General features: G+C 53.8%; 1 protein-coding gene across 6 annotated transcripts in view; it reads right to left on the bottom strand.

Moving 5' to 3' along the window:
- Positions 1-4,058: 4,058 nt before the first annotated feature.
- The window catches only part of IQSEC3 (IQ motif and Sec7 domain ArfGEF 3), a 102,495-nt gene continuing 81,868 nt past the window's right edge, over positions 4,059-24,685 (bottom strand). The window contains exons 8-15 of one of the 6 annotated variants that reach the window (XM_059403836.1): positions 18,950-19,089; positions 17,684-17,809; positions 16,719-16,818; positions 16,379-16,540; positions 13,493-13,585; positions 11,216-11,265; positions 11,050-11,129; positions 7,733-7,823 (exon numbers count right to left, since the gene is read on the bottom strand). In XM_059403836.1, the coding sequence (XP_059259819.1) occupies positions 11,055-11,129; positions 11,216-11,265; positions 13,493-13,585; positions 16,379-16,540; positions 16,719-16,818; positions 17,684-17,809; positions 18,950-19,089 (746 nt within the window). In that variant the 3' untranslated portion in view covers positions 7,733-7,823; positions 11,050-11,054. Of the gene's footprint in view, positions 7,841-11,049; positions 11,130-11,215; positions 11,266-13,492; positions 13,586-16,378; positions 16,541-16,718; positions 16,819-17,683; positions 17,810-18,949; positions 19,090-24,685 lie in introns of all 6 variants that reach the window. The other 5 variants (XM_059403835.1, XM_059403833.1, XM_059403834.1 and 2 more) reach the window with 5 other exon arrangements.

Below are 24,685 nucleotides of genomic sequence, written 5' to 3'. Positions count from 1 at the left end.
TTCCCTTGATGTATGGTAGAATTGTGTAGAACCATTTGGCCTGGTCTTCTGTCGTTGTTTCCGTGGAGGGAGGTGGCAGAGAGATTTTTTAACATGTGCTCAAATTTCTTTAATGACCATTCATCTCAAATTTCCCATTTGTACTCGAGTGAGTTTTGGTAAAGTATTTTTCAAAGAGTGTACTCATCTTACATGACAATTTTCAAACATGTTGTTCTAAAGTGTGTAGTTTATTTATAGCTGGTTTGTAGTATTCTGTTTATAAAAACATTTCTGAAGGATTGGTAGCTATGTGCCCCTTCCTGTCTCAGTTTATTTATCTGTGCCAAATCTCATTGTCGTGATCAGTCTAATTGGAGGCTTGTCAATTTGATTAGTCTTTCCTTAGAACTAACTTCTGCTTCTGTTAATCCTTTCTGTTGTGTGTATCTTTTCTGTTTCTCTGTTTCTGCTTTTGTCTTGATTAGTTCCTTTTTCCTATTGCCTTTAAGATTATCCTGTTTTGTTTTGTTATTTTTTATTTTATTTTAATTTTTTGAGACTTTAACTTCTTAATGGGAACAATCCTGTCAGAGATGGCAGTTGGGCTGACTAACCTGTTGCTTCTGGGTCCGACATTCGGGGACTCTATGTCTCCCTGAGATGGTGGACTAGGCTCCCTCAATCCTGGGGGGTTGCGAGGGAGGCCACTTCCAAGCCTGGACATCTTAGAAGGAGAAAGGATTGGGGGTTCTGGGGGAAGGGAAGCTGGGAATGTGGAATAAGAGCCAGCTCTCCTGGAGGCTTCCTGCCTTTCTGCAGCTGGTTCCCACAACTTCTCCACAGCCTGCCTTGAGGTTCCTTAGGGTCATGGAAGCAGGAAACTCAGAGGTGCTCAGGGCTAGCTAGTGGGTCTAGGGCGCCTGGTTCTCTAGGGAAAGGAGCCACCCAGACCTGCGGGAGGGATGGGAGGAGAGGGTGAGGAAAGAGTTTTCATCCGACCCCTTCATCTCCTGAGCCCAGTTCCCTCATCCTCCAGCCTCTTCCAGAATGGAATTTTCCCAGTGGGACCGGTTCTGTCTCTAGGCTGGAACAACATGGGTCTCCCTGGGTCTGGCTCCTTCCTGGGAAGGGGAGAGGAGCAGATAAGAGGTCAGGCTGCCACTACAGGCCACGTGCTCTTGTCGGGCCCCACATTCTCCTGGAGGGAACACGTCACCTTGCCTTGTGAAGACTTGCCTGGTGGTGGTGGCCTCTCGGGGCCATGCTTTGTCCTGATGGAGAGCTCTCCTGAGTTCCCGTTCCCCGGACACTCCCTGTTTGTGACCCTGGCTGCTCTCTTGTACCTCAGTGGCTCACTCTGTGGGTCAGAGGAGAGAGGGAACTGATGGCAGCTGAGTAGAGCAAGTGAGGGGACCTCCTGGGCCAGGGGTCAGTAGGGTGCCAGAGCAGGGTGGAACCAGCCCTAAGAGGGAGCAGCCATGAGCATCGGCCTGGCACCGCATTGGTGAGCTATGGAACAGTGAGGTGTCCTCCTGAGCCATTTTCCACAAGCAATCTGACAAGAGTGGGCACAAGCGTCTGCTGCCAGGCTTCCTCCCTAGGTCCCGGTCCTTCAGTCCATAGAGTTTGCCTGTGCCTCCTGCTCTAAAACCACCTCCGTCCCAAATAGCTTCCTTCAGGGCAGCTCAGGAAGGACACCTGGGGTGGGCGGCCTCTTCATTTCATCCCAGGGGCCAACGTTTGTTGATTGATGGGGACTCCTGCAAAGCAGTGGTCAACAAGCCCCATCTGTCAAGGCTTAGGGAAGGAAGGGAGGCGTACCAAGGTCCACGGCAGCCTTCTGCCAGCCCTGCGGGACGAGAAATTGACCCTACCACAGTTTTGGGTAATTCATGCTGAGGTCAGAAAGGTTGCCAACCCAGGTCTTGTGGGTAATGGGCCATGGAATCCATCCTGTTATTTTAAAAAGCAAATCTGAGTTTCCTTGGCATGGGGTGACAGGGACGAGGTGGACAGAGGGCTGTGAGGTGGCCCACTGGGCCCTGGGTGGGGGGGCGGCAGGCGGCTCTTCCGCACCAACTTTTGCTCTGGACAGTAGCTGCCCCCACCTGGCCAGCCCCTGGAAGTGCCTGCCAGCCTGTGTCCAAGCCCTCTCCTTCCCCACTGATGATGGTGCCCCGCCAACTGAAGTTTCCCAGGAGAAGCCCAATTTTATCATTTCCTCAGTCGAGATGGTCCTTTCATGTAAGGACATTCACAGATTAGGAGACAGTCCTGTGGCAGAGCGTCTCTGTTTTTGCCTCAGGAAGCTATGGTCATTCCGCCCCCTGAACTGCTCCCCTGTCCTCGGAACTGGTCTTGACCTTGCTGTGTCTGGCTCCCTGCAGAGGCCTTCCTTGACTGTTCACCCCCTCCCCATCTCCCCCTCACCTCTCCTGCGCCACCACTTGCTCTGTGAAAACAGCTGTCCCTTTGTGTTTCTGTGACAGCACCGCTCAGTGCGATCTCCTGGAGGGCAGGACCCTTGTCTGTCCCATTCACTGGATGCCCCCCGCCCCCGTACCAGTGCCTGGGGCATGCTGGGCTTCCTAACCTTGCTAACTGCTCCCTGAATTCTCACGCTGCTGTCCTGTTCTGGGCCATTGCTCTCAGGTGCCCCTTATTGGAAACATTCTGAATCAATGGCTGAGGAGTTTCTCCCCGCTCAAGGGTCACTATAGGGAGAGGCACTGGCCAAGGGACCCAGGGGGCTTCCGTTAGAGCCCGTGGTCTCCCTCTCCCACTAGAGAAAGAGTGTTCCTTCCAGACGACCTCAGGGGCCAGAAGGCTTGGAGGATGGCGCCGCCCTGTGTTCCCACACAGCAGCAGCCCTTTTGGCCTTCAGCCCTCTCCCAGGCCTGGGCTGAGCTGGGTCCCCTCAGGGGTGTTCTCCAGGGACCCGTCCTCAGATTCCTGGGTCAGAGAGTTCCCAGGATGGGACAGGTCATTGCTGGCCCCAGACTTCTCCTGGAATTTCCCATTTCCTGGAAGGAGGGTGAGGTCACGTTCCTTCTTACTTGAACTGGGGATAACGGGCCCCAGCCTGGGGAGCTGCCTGGATTTCTGGTTGTTCAGAGTTCTGGTCACCAGGAGAGTGGGTCACCCTCTTTACAGGTGTCCCCGGACCCTCCACCCAGGCCAGTCACTCTTATCCCACAGTGCACTGACTCTGAGGCGTTGGCTTTGCTGCAAGGCTCTGTCCTCTCTCCCCCGCCAGGGGAAATCACTCTCTGTGAAGCCCCTGTCCATAGCAGTGAATGCTCGCTCGAGCCCCTTGTCTCTCCTCTCCGCCCTGATGCTGTTGTCGTCTCCTGCAGAATTTGGGGGTCCCCTCCTGCAACCTGCAGATGTCTGCCCCACACACTCCATGGTTCGGTGCAGCTTGTCCTTCCGTGCCCTCGGGCCTGTTGACCTCCACCTCCGGAAGGGCTCTCTACCCCAGGGCTGGTCAAAGCAGACTTGTGATTAGAAGGTCAGACATTCAGAGGCTGATGATCAAATGTGCTCAGTGGGACCTGGGAACCCAAACACAGCCCCGCTCTCCATGGCATAAGGCCAAGCACAGCAGATGGGGTCCTGACCCCTCCTCTCCCTCTCTGCGGGGAGGCACACTGGAGGTCATAGGGCTTTTTCCCTCTAACGTGGCCCCGGTCTCCACTGTTAGCGGCTCTCTTACTTGGCTGAAAGGTGCTTGTGGGAACGCGTGTATCCGCATGCGCACTGTGTGGCAGCACTGAGTGTTGGGGTCAGCTGCCCGGCCCTGCACCCGCAGCTCTGACCCATCCTATGACTCCCGCACAGGCCCCCAACTCTTTTTTATTTCGGATGGGGCTTCCTAACCGTGTCCTATGGTGGCACCGAATTACCCCATCCCGGGGTCAGAGATGACACCGCTGTGGCCAGAGGAGAGCAGCCTGGCAGTCTAGCTGCCCCCCAAAGCCCTCGGGGCTGAGGGCTGCACAGCAGCCTCTGGCTTCGGACTCTGGCCAACCGGACGCTTGGACCCAAGGTAGGACCCCACTCTGAGAGAAACGGAACCAACGCAATTTGCTCAAGTGACAAATTTCAATATAATCTCTAAAACTCTATGAATTGAACAGATAAAATACCTCTGGGCTATTTTGTTACAAAATATTTGCCATTTGGATTCATCGCTGGGTGCAGCCATCCTGCCTTTCCCTAGAGAGGTTTCTCTCCAACGAGGAGAGGGGGCAGATGCGGGGGGCTGGGGCGCGGGTGGGGGGATGTTCAGCAAGAAGGTCTGTACAGCAGGACACAGGGACAGATGGACAGATGGCTACCAGGGAAGCCTATTGGACGCAAAGAGACATTCTGGCAGGTTGTGGGGGAACAGGGTTCAGTCGGCGGGGGGTGGGGGGGTTGTCCAGGGCCCAGGTCTGATTGATAAGTATGTCTTGGAGACTAGCAGGCTTCCAGGCCAAGCTGCCAGGGTGGGGGCGGGGGCTTGTTCCAGCTCCAGTGGGGGACTTGCTCAAAACTGTGTGGGAGGGGCGCCTGGGTGGCTCAGCGGGTTAAGCCGCTGCCTTCGACTCGGGTCATGAACTCGGAGTCCTGGGATCGAGCCCCGCATCGGGCTCTCTGCTCAGCAGGGAGCCTGCTTCCTCCTCTCTCTCTGCCTGCCTCTCTGCCTGCTTGTGATCTCTCTCAATGAATCTCTCTCAAATAAATAAATAAAATCTTAAAAAAAAAAAAACTGTGTGGGAAAACTATTAATCATTCCCATTCCTGCTTCTGAAGCTGGGACTGGATGGATACCACTGAGAGGGGGCCCAGGTCCCCTAAAGTAAGGCCTAGAGAGCTGATCCAGTGGGCCCATCCTGGGGTCATGGGGGATGTGCTCAGGACACTGTGTCTGGGGGCCCAGTCAGCACTCCACTGCACCCCCCCCCCACTGCCTCGGGGAGCAGGGAGCCCTACTGCACATCCAGCCAGGCCCTCTGGGAGGGCTGGGGCCTGACGCTGCCATGGGGAGGAGCAGGAGGCTTGTCCCACCTCTCTGGGGACAGGGAATGAGGTGGGTCCCAACCTCAGCTTGTTGGCTGATCGAAGGAGGGCAGTTAGAGCCAGTGGGAAGTCTGGCTTTCCTGCACTGAGGGGGGCCATCAGGAATTAAAAGCCCCTCAGATCCCAGGCTTGGCTCCAGGTGCCGCTGACCCAGGCTGATCTGCCTCCTAGGCCAGGCCTCCCTGCGCTGCCAGTGGGGCTCAGGGAAACCACCCCAGTGAGAGCGGGTAAGCCCCTACCTGGGGAAGGGACCCTGTGGTGCCTGGGCGTCTGGTCTTCAGAGAGAGGCTCCAGGCATGGTTTCAGCCCTAAACCTTTGCTGGGCCCGGCCTGGAAAGTCAGGGCCACAGCAGAGCTGGGACGGAGGTTGTGTGCCCATCAACAGAGAGGAGGGCACTTTCCAACCAGAAGCACTGGGTGAGCAGGTAATAGGGGTCCAGCAGTTGTGATGGTGCCCCTTCTCGGCGGTCCCTGGCACTCACGGTCCCTACCCAGTGAACACTGCCATCTCAGAGCTCCTGTTCCGTCCTAAGGCAGCTTCCCTGCCACCCAGTGTAATTATCGCTCTCTTTCGGCCTGGCCCCTCTTTCAAGGTTCATCCACTCCCCCCACTGAGTCCCCCCAACCCTGACTCCTGTTGTCTAGGCCTGCATTTTTTTTAAGGGCATTCCCTGCCTTGGTCAAGGGCACCAGAGGTGACTGAATCTGTGGGCTCCATCTGTCAGCCACTCTGCTCCGAAGGCTAGGACTGTAGCCACCTGTTACAGGAAAGGCACGGGGCGGGGGGTTGGGGGGTGGCAGGGAGAGACAAGTACAGGAGATCAGCTGGGCAGCCACCCGGGGAGGCGGCAGCAAATTGGTCACAAGTTATGAAAACGGGGCTGACAAAGACAGAGCCAGAAATAAACTCACTGGGTGACATCATGTGACGTCTGGGTGACCGCACACACACATTAGAAACTAGGTCATCTGGAACCTCTGAGAGTGGGGGAGGATGCTGCGTCTCCTAGCTGGCTCGGGGCACTCCCTCTGGGGCACGGGGTAGGCGTCAGGGCGACGCAGATTCACTTTAGCCCTAGCCAATAGTCCCTTCCTTGTCTTGGCAGGCTTTGCTAATGGGCTTCAAGTGAGAAGGGATCTTAACGAAGGACAGCAATGAACTCTTGGCACAGTACTGGAGAGCCTGGCCTGACTTGGGGCAGATACTTCCTGAAAGGACTGGGATGGGGCAGGCCACTGTAGTGCCCAAGGGCTTTGAGTGCCTCGGCTCCGCGGGGCCTCACAAAAGCAGACACTCTGATTCTGGTGGGCCCTGTTCAGCAGTCAGTGAGCCCTGCTCGGCTCTCCTGTGCAACTGTGATGGTGTGGGGGATCTTTCAGCCACGCCTCCTGGAGGCAGGTCTGAAGCCTTCCTGGAGGAGGCACAGGGAGCAGGATTTAAAGGCTGCCGGGCTGGTTGGGAATGGCAGCAGGAGGAATGCCGGTGCCTTTATAGCACCTGCTTCTCTCGCCTGCTTCTGTCTCCAAACCTCTCATGGGGGCCGCGACAGCCATTCCAGAAGGAACCCTGACTTAGGTCTGAATTCTACCTCTGCTGGCTGTATCCGTCCCTTGGGCAATCACCACCACTTCTCTGTGTGTCTGCTTCCAGGCTGGAAGAGCCTGGTTCAGATGAGTATGTTTAAGTCTTCACCTCTGCATTTCGCCTTGGCTGGGCACTATCTGGGACTAGAGAACTAGAAAACTCTTTTAAAAGGTGTGTTTGGTGGCTGTATGGCCTTATGATTCCACAGCTCTGCTGGCGGGCTCCCTTTCCCTTTCCCTCTTAACTTCAGAACTTTCCTGACGTCAGAGAAGCCCCAGACAGGCAGGGCCCAGCTCCTGAGAATGTGGGAGAAGGCCCTGGGAGGAGGGGGAGGATGTGACCAGGACAGCCAACATCCCCCGAGGGTTAGGGGGTCCGCTTGGGGGCTGCTGAAGAGGAAGCCTCCCACCCCTTGCTTTCCCCACCTGGCCTGAAGCCTGGGACCCGACAGACTCAGTCTGGGGCCCAAGGGGCCAGAATGGTAACAGGACGAAGGGGTCCCTTGCTGTGTCGGGCCCCAGGAGTGAAGTGGTGTGCCCAGATTAGGGAGAAGGGGTGCTTAGGACCAAGGGAAGCATGGTGGGCGAGGCCGACCCAGGCGCCTGGGATTGAGAATCTCTTTCCAAAATGATGGTGAGCAGTGGCCAGGAGTGCATTGTGCCGGAGTGTGGGGAGCAGCGAGCGAGGGAGTGTTGGGGCTGCTGGGGGCAGCTAAGGGTCCCCCACCCCCACTGGCCAGCCGTTCCAGGACAGCAGCGCAGTGGGGAACAAAGTCTACACCAGGCTCCTGGAGCCGCTGGAGTAGCGGCGCCGGTGCAGCAGGGAACCTGGTGGGCAGTACTGGTGGGGGTGGTTGTATGGGGGTGGGGGCGGGGGCAGCGGAGGCTGGTGGATGACCTTGACGGGGGAGCCTGGGCCACCCAGGGGTGTGGAGCCACAGGAGTCGGAGGAGGACGAGGCGTAGCAGGAGAGGGCCTGGCTCAGCAGGGGCTCCATGCGGGCCAAGCAGGGCTTGTCCAGGACAATGACCTTGACAATCTGCTGGCACTGCACCAGGGTCCCAGGGGGTGTGGGTGGCAGCGGCGGCAGCAGCGGGGGCTGCTCCCTCAAGGGGCTAGGCTGCGGGTCTGGCGGCGGCGCTGGCGCTCCCCTCTCGGCCCCCAGCCCGGGGTTGTGCTGAGACGTTTGAAGCCTGTTGTGAATTGACACCTAGTTTAGAAACAGCCAGAGAAGCATGAAATGTTACAAGACTAATTCCCAGCTGCTAGGACTGGCTACCCTGAGCCTCCCTCCCCAGCCCTTTCTCGTCTCCTGGGCCCCTCGGCAGCTTCCAGCCCTCACCTCGAGCCGAGCCGGGCTGGCTGCCTCCCCACAGGCCTGGAGGAACTCCGGCTGCCATACAGAAGGGCCGCCCCCTTTGTGGTCCAGAGAGCTCGGCTCTCAGGCCTTTCTCCTCACCTGGGGCTCTGCAGGCCTCTGCAGTCACATCTCACGGGTAAACCTCTCTCTACTTCCCTCTCTACTAACCTCTGAGCTTAGAAAACAGGACAATGGTCTTTGCCTTCTCCCTGCCTCCCAGGGCTATGGCGAGGACAAACAGAGACCAGACACAGGGACAGTCCATCATCTTTGAGCCTTTCAAGCCCCCTCCTCCCTTTGTTAAAGGGGAAGCTTCACCAGCCCTGTTGAATCACAAAGGAGCCCAAACCCAGAACACTGGGGGCCTCTGAAGGGACGATCTGGACCTACCCTGTCCTCCTAGATTTCCCCAGGGCCAAAACCATGAATCTAAAAGCAACCCAGATAGCCAAGGCCAGAGCTCAGTCCCCAGCTGCCTTTCTGGGCCAGCCTGCATCCTGGTTAAATTTGTCCCACTGCAGGAGAGGATCCTCAGAAAGGACTCTAATCGTTATGCCCTCCCTCGACCCATGGAGGTCACTCTGAACCAACCTGGCCTCCTCTCCCTAGCAGGGGGAGGTTGGGGAAATGGGAGAAAAGAAGCTCAAGCCTTCTGGGGGGTGGGATGTGTTTAGTTCCTCACCTTCCAGCTCCCCATGGGGAATGTGTGGCAAATGTTGCCACACAAACCCCTTCTAACCCCTGGCCCTCTGAGGTGGCTGACACCCTTCACTCTGAGGCATCCTACTGTCTTTGGGCCACCACCACCCAGGATGGGCTCTCAGAGCACAGAGGGGGACATCAAGGCTGGAGTGGAGGAGTCCTGATTGCCAGGTCTAGACCAAGATGCCCATCTCGGAGCTGTACACCAGGGGTTCCTAACCGAATTTATTGGCACAGGAAACAATTTCTGGAACCCCCCCCCCCTTCTGGGCCCAAGCACTCCTCATGGGCTGCTTCCCTCTCCACAGTCCCCCAAGCCCCTGCTTTGTCTACCCTTTCAATAGCCACAAACCCTGCTGTGCTCAGCACATTGGAGGCTCTCCTCTTCACTCTCAGCCTCCAGCCTTGGCAGCATTTTCTAGGCTGAGATCCATCTCCCCCCAGTCAAATGAAGGAGCCCCCCCCCCCAGTCCCTCAGTGCTCTGCTGAGACACAGGGTAGGCTGAGGGCATAGCTGGGGCCCACCTTCTTCTTGGGGAGCCCTCTGCCTCTGCCATCCCCACTCTGGCAGAAGGCTTCTGCCCTCCACTGCTGGAGGGGACCAGCTCCTTTCTCCACCTGCCTGTATTCTGAGTTACTCCCCAAGAGAATAGTGGCCTAGAGAGTGGGGGCAGGCCTTCTGCTCTCCTGCTCCCCCAGATTTTACAGCTGGTGTCTAGTTGCCCTAGTCCAGACTCACTGGACTTCCTTTTCCTCCTCCCGGCCCGCACCCCTCCCTCACGCAACCCACAGCTCTTGGCTCATCTCCGCCCCCTCCTCACCCCTTACTTTCCGGCCCCCCCCCCCCCCACTGCCTGGCCCTCCCTTCTCTCCACCTCAGCCTGGATTCCTTATCTTTAATGGTAAGTGAGAAGCAGGAAGTGACAGCAAAACATTTCATTCTGACCCCCTTCTTACCTCCCTGCTAATGGAAGAACAGAGAGAGAGCGGGGGAAGAGAGAGAGAGAGAGAGAGAGAGAGAGAGGATGGATCATGAGTAGCAGGTCAGAACAGCTCGGAGAAGATGGAGAAGCGCCTGCCAGAGGGGCTCGGCCAGGCAGTGCCGGAGAGAGGGCAGAGGACGAGAGAGCTTGGGGTCCAGCTGAGAGGCTGGGGGCAGCGAGGCTGCCCTCTGTGCAGGGGAGCAGAGGCTGGCAGGGCCCCGGGCTAGCTGGGGGTGGCAGCCTTGCAGATAGCCACGTGGCCCTCTGGCAGGGGGGGGGGGGGGGGGGGGATCGGCCATCAGATGGCTTGTGCTCCCTAGGCAGCCAGGCTAAGGCAGGGCAGAGCTGGGAGAACAAACCCGACGGCTGGGAGCCTTGTGCAAGGCTAGAGAATGGGCAGCTGCAGGAAGATGGGGAGAAGAGGGGACACGGGATGGGATACCCACCCTGGGGGCTTGTCAGCTGCTGGGGCAGGAAGCTCCTCCGTGTAAAGGTGCCTCCTCCAGACCCAGGTGTGTGGGGGGTGGGGGCCATGGGAAAAGAGGGAAGAAGCTGGGCTCCCCTGGGGCATCATGGTGGGCAGGCTCCTCCCTCCCTCTAAGTGGGGGCTCCTCCAGCTGGGGGTGGGTCTGGGAAAGGAGGTGTCTGTGTGTGAGAAGCTATTCATCCCTAGAGGCCTGGCAGAGGAGTGAGGGGTTCACTGGGGTGGGAGGGGAGAATGGGGGAGGACTGGGGCCCAGGGGAGCTTATAGGGGGCTCTAAGTAGGCCCCCCACTTGGGGGCTTGGCAAGGACTAGCTGCGGCGGCTACCTCCCCAGCCTCTCCCTGTGTGGCTTGGGAGGGAATCCCCCTCCCACGTGGGGAGTCTTCGGATACCTCTGCTGTCCCCCCAGGGAAATCCCCAAGGTGACCCAACCCTGCTCTCCCTCACTGGCTCCCACATGCACCCCTACGCCATGGGCCGCTTTACAAATGGACGGGCGGGTCCAGGGAGGAGCTCCCCACTCTCAGCTGCCCCCTGTCTCTGTTCTCCAACTGTCCCAAGAGGCAGCTGGGCGGGCAGGGTCCGCCCCGGAAGTGGGCCCTAGGGCTGGACGTGAGGAGTGAGTCTCCAGAGGGGCCCAAGCTCCCTCCTGTGGGGGACAGACACCCCACGGGGAAGGACCGGTGGCTTCCCTGCTAGAGCGTGTATTAGGGGATCAGTGAGCAGTCTGCTGGGGAGGTGGTTTGGGGGGCTGTGAGCAGAGTCGCTACGGAGGCATCATGGGCATCGTCTGCAGGTGTCAGTCTGGGAGCTCGGCCTCGGAGAGCACGCGGCCGGGGAATGGGCAGAGAGGGCTGTGGTTTAATTAGGCGCTGGAACAGTGGCATTACCCATGCTAGCAGTAACTTTTAATTGTATCTCTTGAAATTGGTAAAATGGTGAGTCGGGCTGGGGAGGCATTGATTAATACCTGAGAAGAGAAACAACAGAGACAGTGAGAAGAAGGACAAGCAGGGGTTCGGAACCACTCACCTGGGCGACCAGGCGTCCACTTACCTCCACCGTGCTCTCCACTGGCTTCTCCCCCAGCGCCGCTTCCCTTTTGGCTTTGAATGCAAAGAGCACAGGGCTCACTCTCTACCCAACCCAATACAAATTTCTGCCTTTCCTAGCCACCGCCCCGCCCCGGCCCCCCGCAACCCGACCTGATACCAAGCATCCTTGCAGTTAGCTGGTGTGGACAGAAGACTCCGGGTACTGTGCCACTCCTGACTGGGACGCAGCCCCAGGGCGGTGGACCTGAAGGCAGAGCCCAATTCTGCCCCTTGGTTGCTGTGTGCCCTTGGGCATGCAGACTACAGGATCTCTGATGGTTTTTATGTGAGCAGTGTTGAGTCTCGTTTACCCATGGTCAAAGCCTCCCCAATAGGGACAGTGAAAGTCAGCTTCATGGTGCCATTGGCTCTCAGTAACACAGGGAGGCTCCGCTGTTAACCTGTCCCTGACCAGTGCAGGCCCCTTGAGGGACAGGCAGTGTTCCTTTTGTGTTCCTATCCCCGCTACTTAGCTCTGGGGTGGGGATTCAGTAAACTGAGGCCTGTACAGGGCCTGGCGTGGGAAGCGTGGCTGTGTGAGCCCTACAGGGCATTCTGACTGGCTTGGCACAGCACCAGGAACCCTGCGGGCCTCCAGGGACAGTGTGGTGGCTTTCTCTGGCTCAGTCCCGGCTGCCTCCCTGGCCTTCATCAGGTCTCCCACAGCCCCTTTGGGGAGCCCCTCTGACTGCTGTGTGCCCATGTGTGTCTATGTGTGTGTCGGTGCATGTGCGCTCCCATGTGCGCAAGTTCCCTTGCTGGGTCCATCTCTCTGCTCTCTGTAGCACAAGAGGGAGCTATGCCATTGTTTGGGACCAAGAAGAACCCCAAGCAGGAGGTGACTGATGGACCAGGCCCTGGAGACAGGCATCCTGGCCTGACCAGGGGGTGCAGCTTCCAAAAGAGGCAGGCTGAGCTGTAGAGTGGGGTGGGATGTCAAGTAATTAATCACAGCTGAGGTTTGCCTCTGGAGTTTACACAGCTGTGCAAACAAGCAGTGACCCGTGTACTATGACCTGATAGAAATGGAGGGGCTGGCTGGACACTCAGGCCGGGTGGAGAATTATGAATGCGCGATGTCAGGCCAAACCCACACAAGGAAGATGACGTCACAGTGAGAATCCCCGTGCAGCTAAAGGAGCCTCAGGTCTTGCTTGGGAAAGGAATCCCATCTCCAGAGTGACCAAGGCCTGCAGTACCGTCTGGCCCAGCATCGTGGTGTCACAGCTGTCACCGGGGGCCGGGGCCCAGCATGAAACCCACCAGAGTGTCTCGGCTCAAGCCACGGTCTTGCTGGACCTGGTCTTCTAGTGCTTGCAAGGGGCACACGGCAGGCACTTGATAAGGGTTTGTTAAATGTAAGAATAAATGGCTGAATTAATTAACCAGTGAACAGTTCTGGATGGTTTACTGGAGGTCTGTTCATGGATGGAGTTCATTCTTATGCCATCTTGGCCTCTGATTTTTATTTGGGACTGCAGAGAGGGGGTGGCGGTGATACTTCTCCCTGCGGTGGGGGACGGTAAGGTGAAGGCCAAGAGGTAGAAAGTAGGAAGATGTCAGTGGCAGAAAGGAAGCAGATCTAGAGAACATGGCCTGAGCTGATAACAAAATCTGAAACCGGCTTGAGTCGTCTGGAGTGAATAAGTCAGTCTGAAGAAACCACGGGGGAAAACGGGTTTGAAGGTTTATCTGGATGTTGGGGTGGGCTGACTCTGGCCTGGAGCACTTGTGGCTCATTAGGAAAAAGACTCGACTGGCAGACCAAGATTTCCAGATCCTTCTGCCGTCCTCCTCACTGGGCTCCCATCATAGGCAGTAATTTTTCTCAAGCTGTTTTACTTTATTACACCTCCCACCCCCCAGTGAACCCCAGCAGTCCCCGGGGAGTCTGGATGCAGGGTGGGTGCGTGCATGGGAGGCTCCCCCACTGGGGCCAGGCGTCTGGGCTCTTGGCCCCACTTCTCTAGGGAGGATAGTGACATTTCACAGGGACCCAGGGCCTCAGGGCAGCATGTAAATGGCCACGTTCCTCCCTTGTTGTCCTCCTCACTCCCACTACTAAGGCCCGTGAGATTAGCCTGGAGCTCTGAGTAGAAAGAAATGACCATGGGAATGAGCACTTCCCTCATCCCAATTCCCCAGGAACCCAGGGCTGGGGGCGGAGAGTGGCCTCCCTGTGGGCCCAGGGCCATCACAGGCCTGGGGTTTGGGACTCTAGAGTGGAACCAGGGCTCACCTGTAGGCGATCCTTGCTTCGACTGCGGGTCCACCTGCGCCCCGCTGGACTTGAAGGAGAGCGTCTTTGCTCCCTGCTGCTTCTCCAGCTCCCCTAGAGGATGGAGAGGAACCCAACCTCAACCACAGTGAGATGGGAGAGGAGTAAGGAGAGAACAGGGAGAGGGGCTGCTCCCTGACCGAGGCTCTAACATGTGGCCTGAGTCTGGCACCCTCTTCACAGCAAATTAGAGACCCACCAGAACCACAGTTTCTTGCTCTGTCTGTGGGGATGCTAACGGCGGCTCCAGTGTCATAGAGGCAGCATAAGAGGCGGAGAGGGCAGCGGGCAGTCTGGGTTTGAATCCTGGTTCTGGGACTTCTTAGCTGTGCGACTATGGGTAACTTACTTAACCTCTCCATGCCTCACTCGAGGGGACAGCAGTACCCACTTCCAAGTGTGGGTAAGCGGATTTCAAGAGGAAATGCACCAAAGCCCTTTAGGAGGCGGCCCGGCTCATGGCAAGTGCTCAGTGAATGTTAGCTTTTATGACAACACGGACGAATCACCTGGCACAGAGGACCTTAGTGACGGTTGGGGCCAGCCTGCGTCCCTTGCACCTGATGGGAAAGAGCCTGCCCAGCTGGCTGAGCTCCCCCAGGGAGGAGATTCCCCACCTGAGAATGTCGGTGGCTGCCCAACCCCCAGGACATCCGCCTTGCCCTCAACCTTGATTCCTCTCACTACACTGTAAGCCTGGTCCAGACATGATTCAATCACTCCTTCAGGGTCTCTCTTCCAGGAGATACAACTCAGGTTCCTTTTATTAAAGCTGCTCTCCTGGGTCCCATTTCCTGTGTCCCTAGTTGTCTATAATCCAGGGCCTTGGACTGCAAACCTCCAAGCCAGCACAGGTTGTCCTGACTGCCTGAATCACACCATCAGTCCATACTTCATACTTCTGCTGAGCGGAGGGTTGTCGCTCCCCGGAGAGGGGCTGTCTTGGCTTTGGAGAAATTAGCATTGTAATTATAGGAGTCCGAGGAACTTAGTGCAAATCTTGTTTTTTCACTGACTGTATGAACTTGGACAACTTCCTTCAGCTTGGTTCCTTATTTGTAAAATGAGGACAAGCCTCCCTGACTCATGGGCAGTGGCAGCAAGGATCAGATAACAGAAGAGGGCCAGCACGCAGCCCAGCGCCGGGCATGGAATAAACGGTGGCTCTGCTGTTTCCATTTTCCTTTGTCTATTTCCTTCCCTCCCTCCCTCCCTGCTCGTGCTTCATCTTTTCTTAGCTGTTGCTTCCCCTTCTCTGCATCTGAAGAGGAGGAGCCAGACGTGAGTGAGCCTCTCTCCCTGCTCCCCTGCCCTCTGGGCAGCAGGGAAGGACATTGCTCTTGATAGACGGATTCTGGCAATATCTACTCCTTTGTGCTTTGGGAGGGCTGGGTATGCTGCTCCCAGGCGGGTGGGGGCAAAGGGGCCTCTTCCAGCAATGCACTGTGCCTCCCCGGGGCGGCGCAGAGCCATCTTTAACATTTCGACAATGACAGAAGTGACCTTTTAGGGTGTGTCCTTGAGAATGTTCAAGATCAGCAGCCAAGGTGGCATGTCAGAGCCTCCGGTCCCGCCGCTGAGCTCAAGCATGCCAGCAGAGTACAGCAGGGGAATTTACACTCCACCCCCCCACCTCCGAGCCCTACAGTCTGGGCTGGTCGGCTCCTCTTCCAACCTGACTGAGCTGTTTCCTTATGCTATTATAAACGGAACCTCTTTCGTCAATGTTAGAGTAGAAAGTACATGAACCTCAGAAGCAGACCTAAAATGCAAGTGCCACGTTTACTTCTAAGATGCCCGATGTTAAACACATCCCTTAACTTCCCCGGAGGCTGGTCTGTAAACTGGGGACGAGCACCACCTTGCAGCATCACTGTGAGCGCTGTAAGCAAACTGCCCCGGCATGTAGTAGGTGCTCCAAAAACGCTGTTAAAAAGCACTGGCCTGTCCCGTTGCTGCCTTGCCCCCAAAGTCCCTTTGCTTTTCCTATTGCCTAATGGGTTTAAGTTAATTTAGAAGCACTTTCCAACAAACTGACCATAGAAGGCAGACCCGAAATCTATCTGATCTTTTCGTTTCTGAATCCACGGTTGTTTGATTTCCCATGAAAGGCAGTCTGAAGCCAAGGGCGATGTTCCTGCAGGAAAAGCTTGCAAGTGGGCACAGCTTGTGGGCCCTTGCTGCTCCCTTCCTCAATCACCAAGTTACCTGGCAAACCACCTCCCCCTTCAGAGAGGCCCATGGAGTTTCTAAAACGCCTGAATTGGAGTACTCAAGAATCCAGGCATTCCTTAGGGGAATCAAAAGACAGCTCCTAGATGAGGGAGAGTCAGAAAACCAGGCAGGACCCTTCAAAAAGACCATATGGTGAAAAAATAAAGTTGGGGGACGATTCTAGATGAGAAGAGATGAACGAAATGAAGCAGACAGATGTAAGGTGTGAGCCAGACTGGATCCAGAGGTCTCTGTCTCCCCTGGGCACACAGACCATTGAGGTTGGCATGGCTGCCTTGCTCGGCTGGCTCAGCCGCGCTGGCCAGACACAGCCGGTCCTCCGCTCCGGGGGTCCACATGCAGCCCCACAGCCTGGTGGGTGTGCACACAGGTGTGCGCGCTCTAGCGAGCCCCCACTTCAATTGTGAAGAAATGGGAGCAGATGCAGTGGGCCTGGAGCAGGGCTCGGAAGACGGGAGCGGCCAGCTCACCCCACCGCATTCACTCCAGGGCAGGGGCAGGAGTCAGACTCCTGCCACAAGCAGCCTCCATTCCCTGCTGACAGGGAGCCCCCCCCCCCCCCCCCCCCCCCCCCCCGCCCCGCCCCCCCCCCCCCCACCCCGTGGCCCTTACACTCTATCCGGATCTGCTCGAGCTCCGTCACCTCAGCGATGGACTCCTTCAGATCTTCCACAAACTTCTGCATCTCGTCCGAGCCCAGGGCACAGAAATGCAGCACTTGCTTCTTCTCAGAGCCCGAAAGTGGGGTCACCAGGGTGATGCCGTGAGAGTAGTCTGGAAAGGAGACCCCAGGCCCGCGTGGCCGTGAGCAACAGCAGGGGAGGCTAGAGGCAGCCCCGTGGGGAGAATGACCAGGGACTTTGGGGCCCTTGTCCCCTCCTCCTCCCTCCAGCCTCCAACTTTCCCCTCCAAAACTGCCTCTGCCACGTCTCCGGGTCTGCGGGAGACTTACACTCGTTCTCAAAGAGATGGAACTGCATGCCCAACAGGCCGACTGATTTGCAGAAGGTGTATGTGGAGGAGCTCTTCTTCTTTGGGCAAAGTTTCAGAATCTGTTCAGAGAGGGACAGAGACAAGCACTGACAGCGCACGTGTGTGTGTGTGCTCGGGTGCACACACGCACGGGGCACTGGGGAACACACGAGTGCATACAAAGAAATGTGAACACGCTTGTACACTTAGTTTCATTCACACATATTCACATGTTTCTATATACACACACGCATACACATTGCTATATATGTGTCCACACACATACACATGCGTGTATACAAATGTATATAAATACACACTATCTCAAAATATGGTGTTTTTTTTTTAACTTGCTAAACTCCTCAGTGGCTCTTCCCACCGCAGTTAGAAGAAGCCAGCCCACACTCCCTGCCTCTCCCCATCTTTTCCAGGCCTCACTCTGGCTTTATGCTGGGTCCTACTGTCCTCCTTTCCGTGGCCTGAATAGGGCAAGCTCAGTCCCCCTGCAGGCCCTTTGCACATGCTATCCCGGGGCCGCAACCCTCCCTGCAGCTTTTTGCGTGGCTGGGCTACTCTCATTACTTACATCTCAACTCATGTGGCCTCCTTAGGAATCCCCTCCCTGAGTAGCCCAAGTAGCAAACAGAAACAAACTGCACCAAATCCCCCCTCACCGTTGCTTGCTTTTATCCCACCTTCTTCCCAATTTGATAATATCTTGTTAATTTCTTAGTTATTTCCATCTCCCTCCCCAAGGAAAATGGAAACTTAGCCAGTTGCTCAATACACAAATGCTTCCTCAGCGCCCTTCCTCCAGCTGGGCCCTGGAGACACTGGAGCCACCAAAAGAGAGAAATAACTACAGCATTCTGAAGGAGGTCCCCAGGGACAGGGCTGAGGCTGAGGAGGGGCCGCAGGGTGTCCCGGCCCGGCCAGTCCACTCACCACCAGCAGGTCGTTGAAGAGGAACACCTCCCTCTGATGCGCGGCCTGTTTCTGCAGCTTGTTCACATCTGTCACCTCAAAGAGACGGCTGCAGCAGACCAGGCGGCGGTGGGGCACAGACAGCACCTGGAGCAGGGGCGTGGCCATTGAAAAGAGCTTCCAGGTTGTTCAAATATGGCCGCCGTCGACCCGTTTCCCTCTAAGACCTTCTGGAGGGCCCCTCCACGACCCAGGCTGCCGGCTGCAGGGCTGCACCTCCGTCCCCTTGTCCCCTGTACACCAAATCCTAGTATGCCGGAGGGAGGGGATGGCCGGGAGGCCTTGGATCTGCCGTGTGTAACAGTCTACTGCAGTGGCACCTGCAGACCAGGCAGATGCTGAGACCTCAGCAATGGAGGTGCCTGGGGAGCTCAGTCAGTTCAGCGTCTGCCTTTAGCTCAGGTCATGATCGCGGGGTCCTGGAATAGAGTCCCACATTGGGCTCCCTGCTCAGTGGGGAGTCTGCTTCTTCCTCTCCCACTCCCCCTGCTTGTGCTCTCACTCTCTGTCAAACTAATAAATAAAATCTTAAAAAAAAAAAAAAGACCTCAGCAATCAAGGGTCTGGGCAAAAAGGACCATCCCAGTGCAGAGGAGCCCAGTGCAGAGCTCAGATGACATCCCCATGTTGCTTCTGGGTCAGCAATTTAGGAGGAGAAAGTTGAAAGAAATACCAGAACCCACTCTACATCCTTTATATTTATGGCATGAACAGCCTCTGCTGATGTGTGAGTAGTAATCTATAAAGCATCATTACCAGCATGGACCATATTGCCTGTGACATAGGTCATAACTGAGGGGCAGCCAGTGGTTGGGACACCAGAGTCTAGAAGGCTTTTTAGCTCTTTCCTGTCTTCTGTTCATTAGGACCATTCAGGAACGCTCAGCATCCCGCCCATCCTTAGTCTCCCCATCGGGCCATCCGGATGCTTCAACCCTAGATCACTGGCCAGTCTTTCCCAACACCTCAGCTCAAGCCCTCATGCTGTGGTGGCTGGTAGCCACGAGGAAATGAGGCAAGAGGAAATGGTGTGGGTGTGGGGGTGCCACACAGTGGGAATTCAATCACTATGAAGTGACCAAATAATGCAAAAGTGTTTCTGAAAGGGAAGGAGGAGAATGGGAAGAGATGTCACACAGGAGACAGAAGCAGGCTCAAGGTGGGGGGCTTGGCAGCCATGGGAAGCGACCCCCATGGGGTGAGTGCTGTTCTGTGGGGGGCACTTACTGTCTTCATGCCCACGATGGACTTCTCCACCTTGGTGACATACGTGACGTGGTCCTCATTGGACTTGAGCTCCTTCTGCTGTATCCTTTCATAGATGCCTACCACCAGCTCCCTGGGGATGTCGGCACCATCATCCACACCTACCAGCAATGGACAGGGAAGGGAAGGTCAGGGAGGCAGCGGAGGGAGGGTGGGCGGTCGTAGAGGCCAGGAGCCAGAGAGGGGAAACCCTACCAGACTGAGTCTCTTCAAGGGTGGCCTTGATTTTGCCCCTGTCCCTGTTCCAAAGCCTTCAGTGACAACTCCCTTTACCTACTGAATTAAGGACAGACTCCTGAGCCAGGCACCAGAATACTATAATATAACACACACTGCAGCCTCATCTCCTGCTGTTCCATGACCGGAACCTCCATTCCCCACTCCTGCCTCTTTCCCCATCCCCAAATACAGCCTCCATGCTCCTGCTCAGTGCCTTGCTTCTGTAGTTCTCTTATCCTCCGTGCATTTGTCTACCCCCACCCCGCTCCCTGTCCCCACCATGAGAGTCTCTTGACAGCTGATGTTCTAGCTTGTTCTCTCTTGGATCTCCTCCCTCTTGGACCCTCCGCACCCCTCCACACAGAGGCCTGGTGCCCCATGATTAGTTGCTGCATGTATGACACAATTCTTCCCTCACTGGGAGCGTGGGAGGTGGTGGTGGTTAGACATCAGGTGAAGAGAAGCGGAGGAGACCTGACATCCATCTCCTACTTCACAGTCATTACACTCTGGCAACAAAAAAATAGTAGCACGAAATTGACCAGCATGGAAACAAATTTCTTCCGGAGGTAGAAAGAGAGGCAATAAAAAATTTCTTCTTTCTACCTTTTCTAAAGCTTTTATTTTTTTTAATGACTATATGTTTCTCTTACAAGAGAGAAAAGTGGAAAATAAAGCAACTTTGGCAAGTGTGCTCAGAGATTTTCTAACTTAGTGAGAGGATATTATACCTTCTACAAGCAACTCTTTGTATCAACCTTGTTTCTTCTCCATCTGACCTTGGTTCTTCAAGTCAGACACATTAGCCATGCAGCACCCCTGAGGGCCTAAAAGACATCAGGCTGGGGGCAAGAAAGAGCAGGGACCAAGACTGAACCCACAGAGGCTCCCAGCTGAAGACAGCAGGTCATACACCGCTGTTCCTCCTCAACATTCTGGTCAAAGGGAGGATTTTTAAAAGAGGGCAGGGAAGAAACAATGGCACCACATGACCTGGGAAGTGGACTAATGAGCCGGACTGGCAAACGTGAGAGAGTGGAATGTGAAGCCAGCAGCGAGGTTAGAAGCCACTCCATACACCACAGAACCACCAAAAGGCTCTGGAATGTGGCAACAGGAATCCTTGAAAGTAGAGGTAAAGTCGGGCTGGACATAGGATCATAGCTCGATCATCAGTCTAGAAAGCATTTAGATCTCCCTGTCCCTTCTTCCACTCTGGCAGCCGACTGAGGGTTTGTCCTCTGCAAGAGGTGAGATAGGAACTCTGTTGGGGGTGGGGGGCAAGCCCAGCCAAAGGTGGGAGTCCGTGCTGAAAACTAGGGCATGGAGTTGATGTCTATACATTAAGAGACCCTCTTAGTCCTATTGACCCAGAAGATCTCAGAACGAAGGCAGCCAGACTCATACCCTCTGGGCAACAGATCAGACGTTTCTCTTCTGAGAAATCAACAGGCAGATGAGAAAAATCTGAAGATGCTGCCGTAGGGGTCCCTCAGTGAAGCAGCTCAACTAAATCACCCTATGAGAAAGCCCACTGGTCAGCAGCTCCCGCCTATACATATATATATATATATATATATATATATATATATATATATATATATGTTTAAAGATTGTATTTATTTGTTTGACAGACAGAGATCACAAGTAGGCAGAGAGGCAGGCAGAGAGAGAGGAGGAAGCAGGCTCCCTGCGAAGCAGAGAGCCCAATGCGGGGCTTTATCCCAGGTCTCTGAGATAGTGATCTGAGCTGAACCCACTTAACCCACTGTGCCACCCAGGCGCCCCATACTTATAGTTTTTAATCAGCCTTTTAGCTCATTCTTAAATATGAGAGAACAGCCAAGGTTCATCATGTATATATGTAAAGTGTATAAAGCAAAAGAGAAAAAGGACAGGGAATCAGAAAAAGGAAGCCAGAAGAAATAGAGACAAGCAGGGAGAAACAACTTAATAAATACCATCAGAGACATGTAAGAAGATACCACATCTAAAAAACAAGAGTAAAATCCCAGAAAAGAGGAACATTTTGAGAACAAAATGTTCTTGAAAATGAAAAACATGACAGGTAAGGTGAAAACCTTAAGGAGGAGACTCGGAAGACATCTTCAAGAAAGTCCAACAGGGGGCACCTGAGTGGCTTAGTGGGTTGAGCATCTGCCTTCAGCTCAGGTCATGATCCCAGGGTGCCAGGATCGAGTCCCACATTGGGCTCCTTGCTCAGCGGGGAGCCTGCTTCTCCCTTTCCTCGCAGCTCCTGCTCTCTCTCGCTCTCTCTGTCTCTCTCAAGTAGATAAAATCTTAAAAAAAAAAAAAAAGTCCAACAGGAAGACAAAGATGGCAAATAGAAAGCTGTAAAAATTAGAAGATCAAACTAGGAGATCTAACATCCTTACAATAGGCATTCCAGAAAGCACAGAGAAAACAAAATGGGGAGATGATCAAATACTATATTTAAGAAAACTTCCCGACAATTGGAGGACATATTTCTAGACTAAAGGATCAACCTAGTGTTAGCACAAGAGATGAGAAAAGAACTATAAAGAAACTCACCAGTTTGAAGAGATATCTGCAACCCCAGGTCCACTGAGCATTGCTTACAGTGGCCAAGATGTGGAAGAATTGAAATAAGGATCAATATAGAAGATGTAACATATATATAAAATGGAATATTGGTCATAAAAGAGAATGAAATCTTGCCATTTATGACAGCATTGGTGGACCTAGAGGTTACTGTGCTAAGTGAAGCCAAGTCAGAAAGAGAAAGAAAAACACCATAAGATTTCACTTATATGTGGGCTCTAAATATGAAACAAATGAGCACACAAAACAAAAATAGAAACAGACTCATAAATACAGAGAACACCTCCAGAGGGGAGGTGGGTTGGGGGTGGGCAAGATAAGTGAAGGGGATTAAGGGGTACAAACTTCCAGTTACAAATAAGTTAAATCACAGGGATGTAATATATAGCATAGGAAACAGAGTCAATAACATTGTAGTAACTTTGGGCGGTGCCAGATGGTAACTAGACTGCTTTCGCAGTGTATAAAAATCACTCTGTTGTTTACCTGAAACTAACAGGATGTCAGTTACACTTCAGTTTTTTAAAAAAGAACCAAATGGAGGTGAAAAGTCATGAAAATTTAGAACACAAAGGACAAAGAGAAGAGCCTGTGAATTTTCTGAGAGAGAGAGAGAGAGAGAGAGAGAAATTAATATGCAAAAGGAGACAAATTGGAATGGCAGAGAAGCACCATCGTGAAAAGACAATGGAGCAGCACCTTAAGAATTCTGAGTTCCCTGTTTCCAATCTGGAATTCTTTTCCCAGCCAAACTCCCAATCAAGAGTGAGGGTAGAAAAAGCTATACTCAGACACACAGGTTCTCAGAAAGTTTGCCCCCTGTGCCCCTTTTCTATGGAAGTGAATTAGAAATGAGCAAACCACTAGTGGGTATTTACAACTAAAGATACAAACGTAGTGATCCGAAGGGGCACGTGCACCCAAATATTTATAGCAGCAATGTCCACAGTTGCCAGACTGTGGAAAAAAACCTAGATGTCCATCAACAGATAAATGGATAAAGAAGATGTGGTATATATATATACAATGGAATACTATGCAGCCATCAAAAGAAATGAAATCTTGCGATTTGCAATGACATGGATGGAACTAGAGGGTATTTATGTTGAGCGAAATAAGTAAATCAGAGAAAGACAATTATAGTATGATCTCCCTGATATGAGGAATTTGAGAAGCAAAGTTGGGGGCTTGGGAGGTAGGGAAGGAAAAACAAGATGGGATCGGGAGGGAGACAAACCATAAGAGACTCTTAATCTCATAAAACAAACTGAGGGTTGCCGGGAGGAGGGGGATAGTGAGAGGGTGGTTGGGGTTATGGACACTGGGGAAGGTATGTGCTATGGTGAGTGCTGTGAAGTGTGTAAGCCTGTATCCCTGGGACTAATAATACATTATATGTTAATAAAAAATTAAAAAAAAAAAAGAAATGAGCAAGCCATAAAATCTAGGAACTATGGACCGAACATAGAAGCAAGGTGAAGGGGGGCCCCAGATGATGGGGGAAGGGATCCCATGCAGACTGGAGCAGCTAAAGGCTCCGGGAGGGAGACTCCAAGAAGAACACCTCCCTGGGCTCAATGGGTTGAGAGGGACGTGATACTTAGGATGGGGAATTTGGAGAGAAATAAGTAGCGTGTACCTAAAGAGCTAAGCAAAGAGAAGAAGAACACAAGTGCTCACTTCACTCCAAGGAAAGCAGAAACAAAAAGACTTTGTAATCATGACATCCTTCCAGACTCACCTTTGGACTGTGTTTATGTCTTAATAATATAAACGCAGTGTCGTCTTAGTGGGGTGGGCTGGGGATGGTGGATGAAAGAGAGCTAATCCTTGGATTCTGCAACAGGACATGGCCGTGGTCGGAATGTTCGTGTCCCCCTTCCCCATGCATAGGCTGGAATCCTAAGCCTCAAAATGGATGGTATGAGGAGGTGGGGCCTTTAGAAAGTGTGGAAGTCATAAAGATAGAGTTGTCATAAGTGGGATTAGTGTCATTAAAACAACAACAACAACAACGAAGAGCTCCCCACCCCTTCCGCCATGTGAGCACACAGGTGGATGGGCCCAGCCAGAATCAGGAAGTGGGTGCTCACCAAACACCAACTTGGTCAGCGCCTTGATCTTGGGTGGCCTAGCGGGCAGAACAGTGTGAAATAAATGTCTGTTGTGTATCAGCTACCCAGTCTGTGATATTTTGTTACAGCAGCCTGAACTGATTAAGACAGAAATTAATAATACTTAAGATTAAAAAATGAACAAGTCTCATATAAAAAGAACAAAAGTATAAAATGAACCAAAGTGTGTGTACTATTTAATCCCACCTGTAAGAAGTTCAAGAACTGGCCCAGCTGGTCAGCGGGGATGGCAGTTAGGAGAGCTGTACCTGGGCAGGGGTGCTGAATGGGACAGGATGGGAGAGACGGTCCTGGGATCAGGGAAATGATCTAGATCGTGAGCTGGCTATGATCACACACATGTATATTCATACATTCAAGCATTCCTCAAGCCCTCAGATTTATACACCTTACAATCGGCTTTTATACTAATTAGAAAAAAGGCATAAGAAAAGAAGCAGAAGTATGTTGTTTAGCGCTATAGAAGACATATAATATACAGCAAAACAAAATTGAGATTGGTTGCTTCTGAGGAAGGAGAGTGGTGACAAGGGCAGGGATGAACTTTGTAGCAAGCCTTGTGGAATTATTTGACTTTATTAAATTACGTGCATGTATGGCTTTGATTTCTTAAATGCTAGAAAAGAAAAAAAACCCAGTTGAGCACACATCCCGTCCTGCCAGCTTTGCTCTGATCCCTGCCAGGGGCTGCACAATGTCATTTAGGGAAGGACTTGGCTGGTGGCTGCATGACATCTGCAAGGCGGACATAAGCAGACCT

This window comes from Mustela nigripes, chromosome 6 (assembly GCF_022355385.1).
Source record: "Mustela nigripes isolate SB6536 chromosome 6, MUSNIG.SB6536, whole genome shotgun sequence".
NCBI lineage: Eukaryota > Metazoa > Chordata > Mammalia > Carnivora > Mustelidae > Mustela > Mustela nigripes.
Note: the sequence above shows the minus strand (reverse complement) of the source record. Positions and strands in the feature narration are given on the sequence as shown.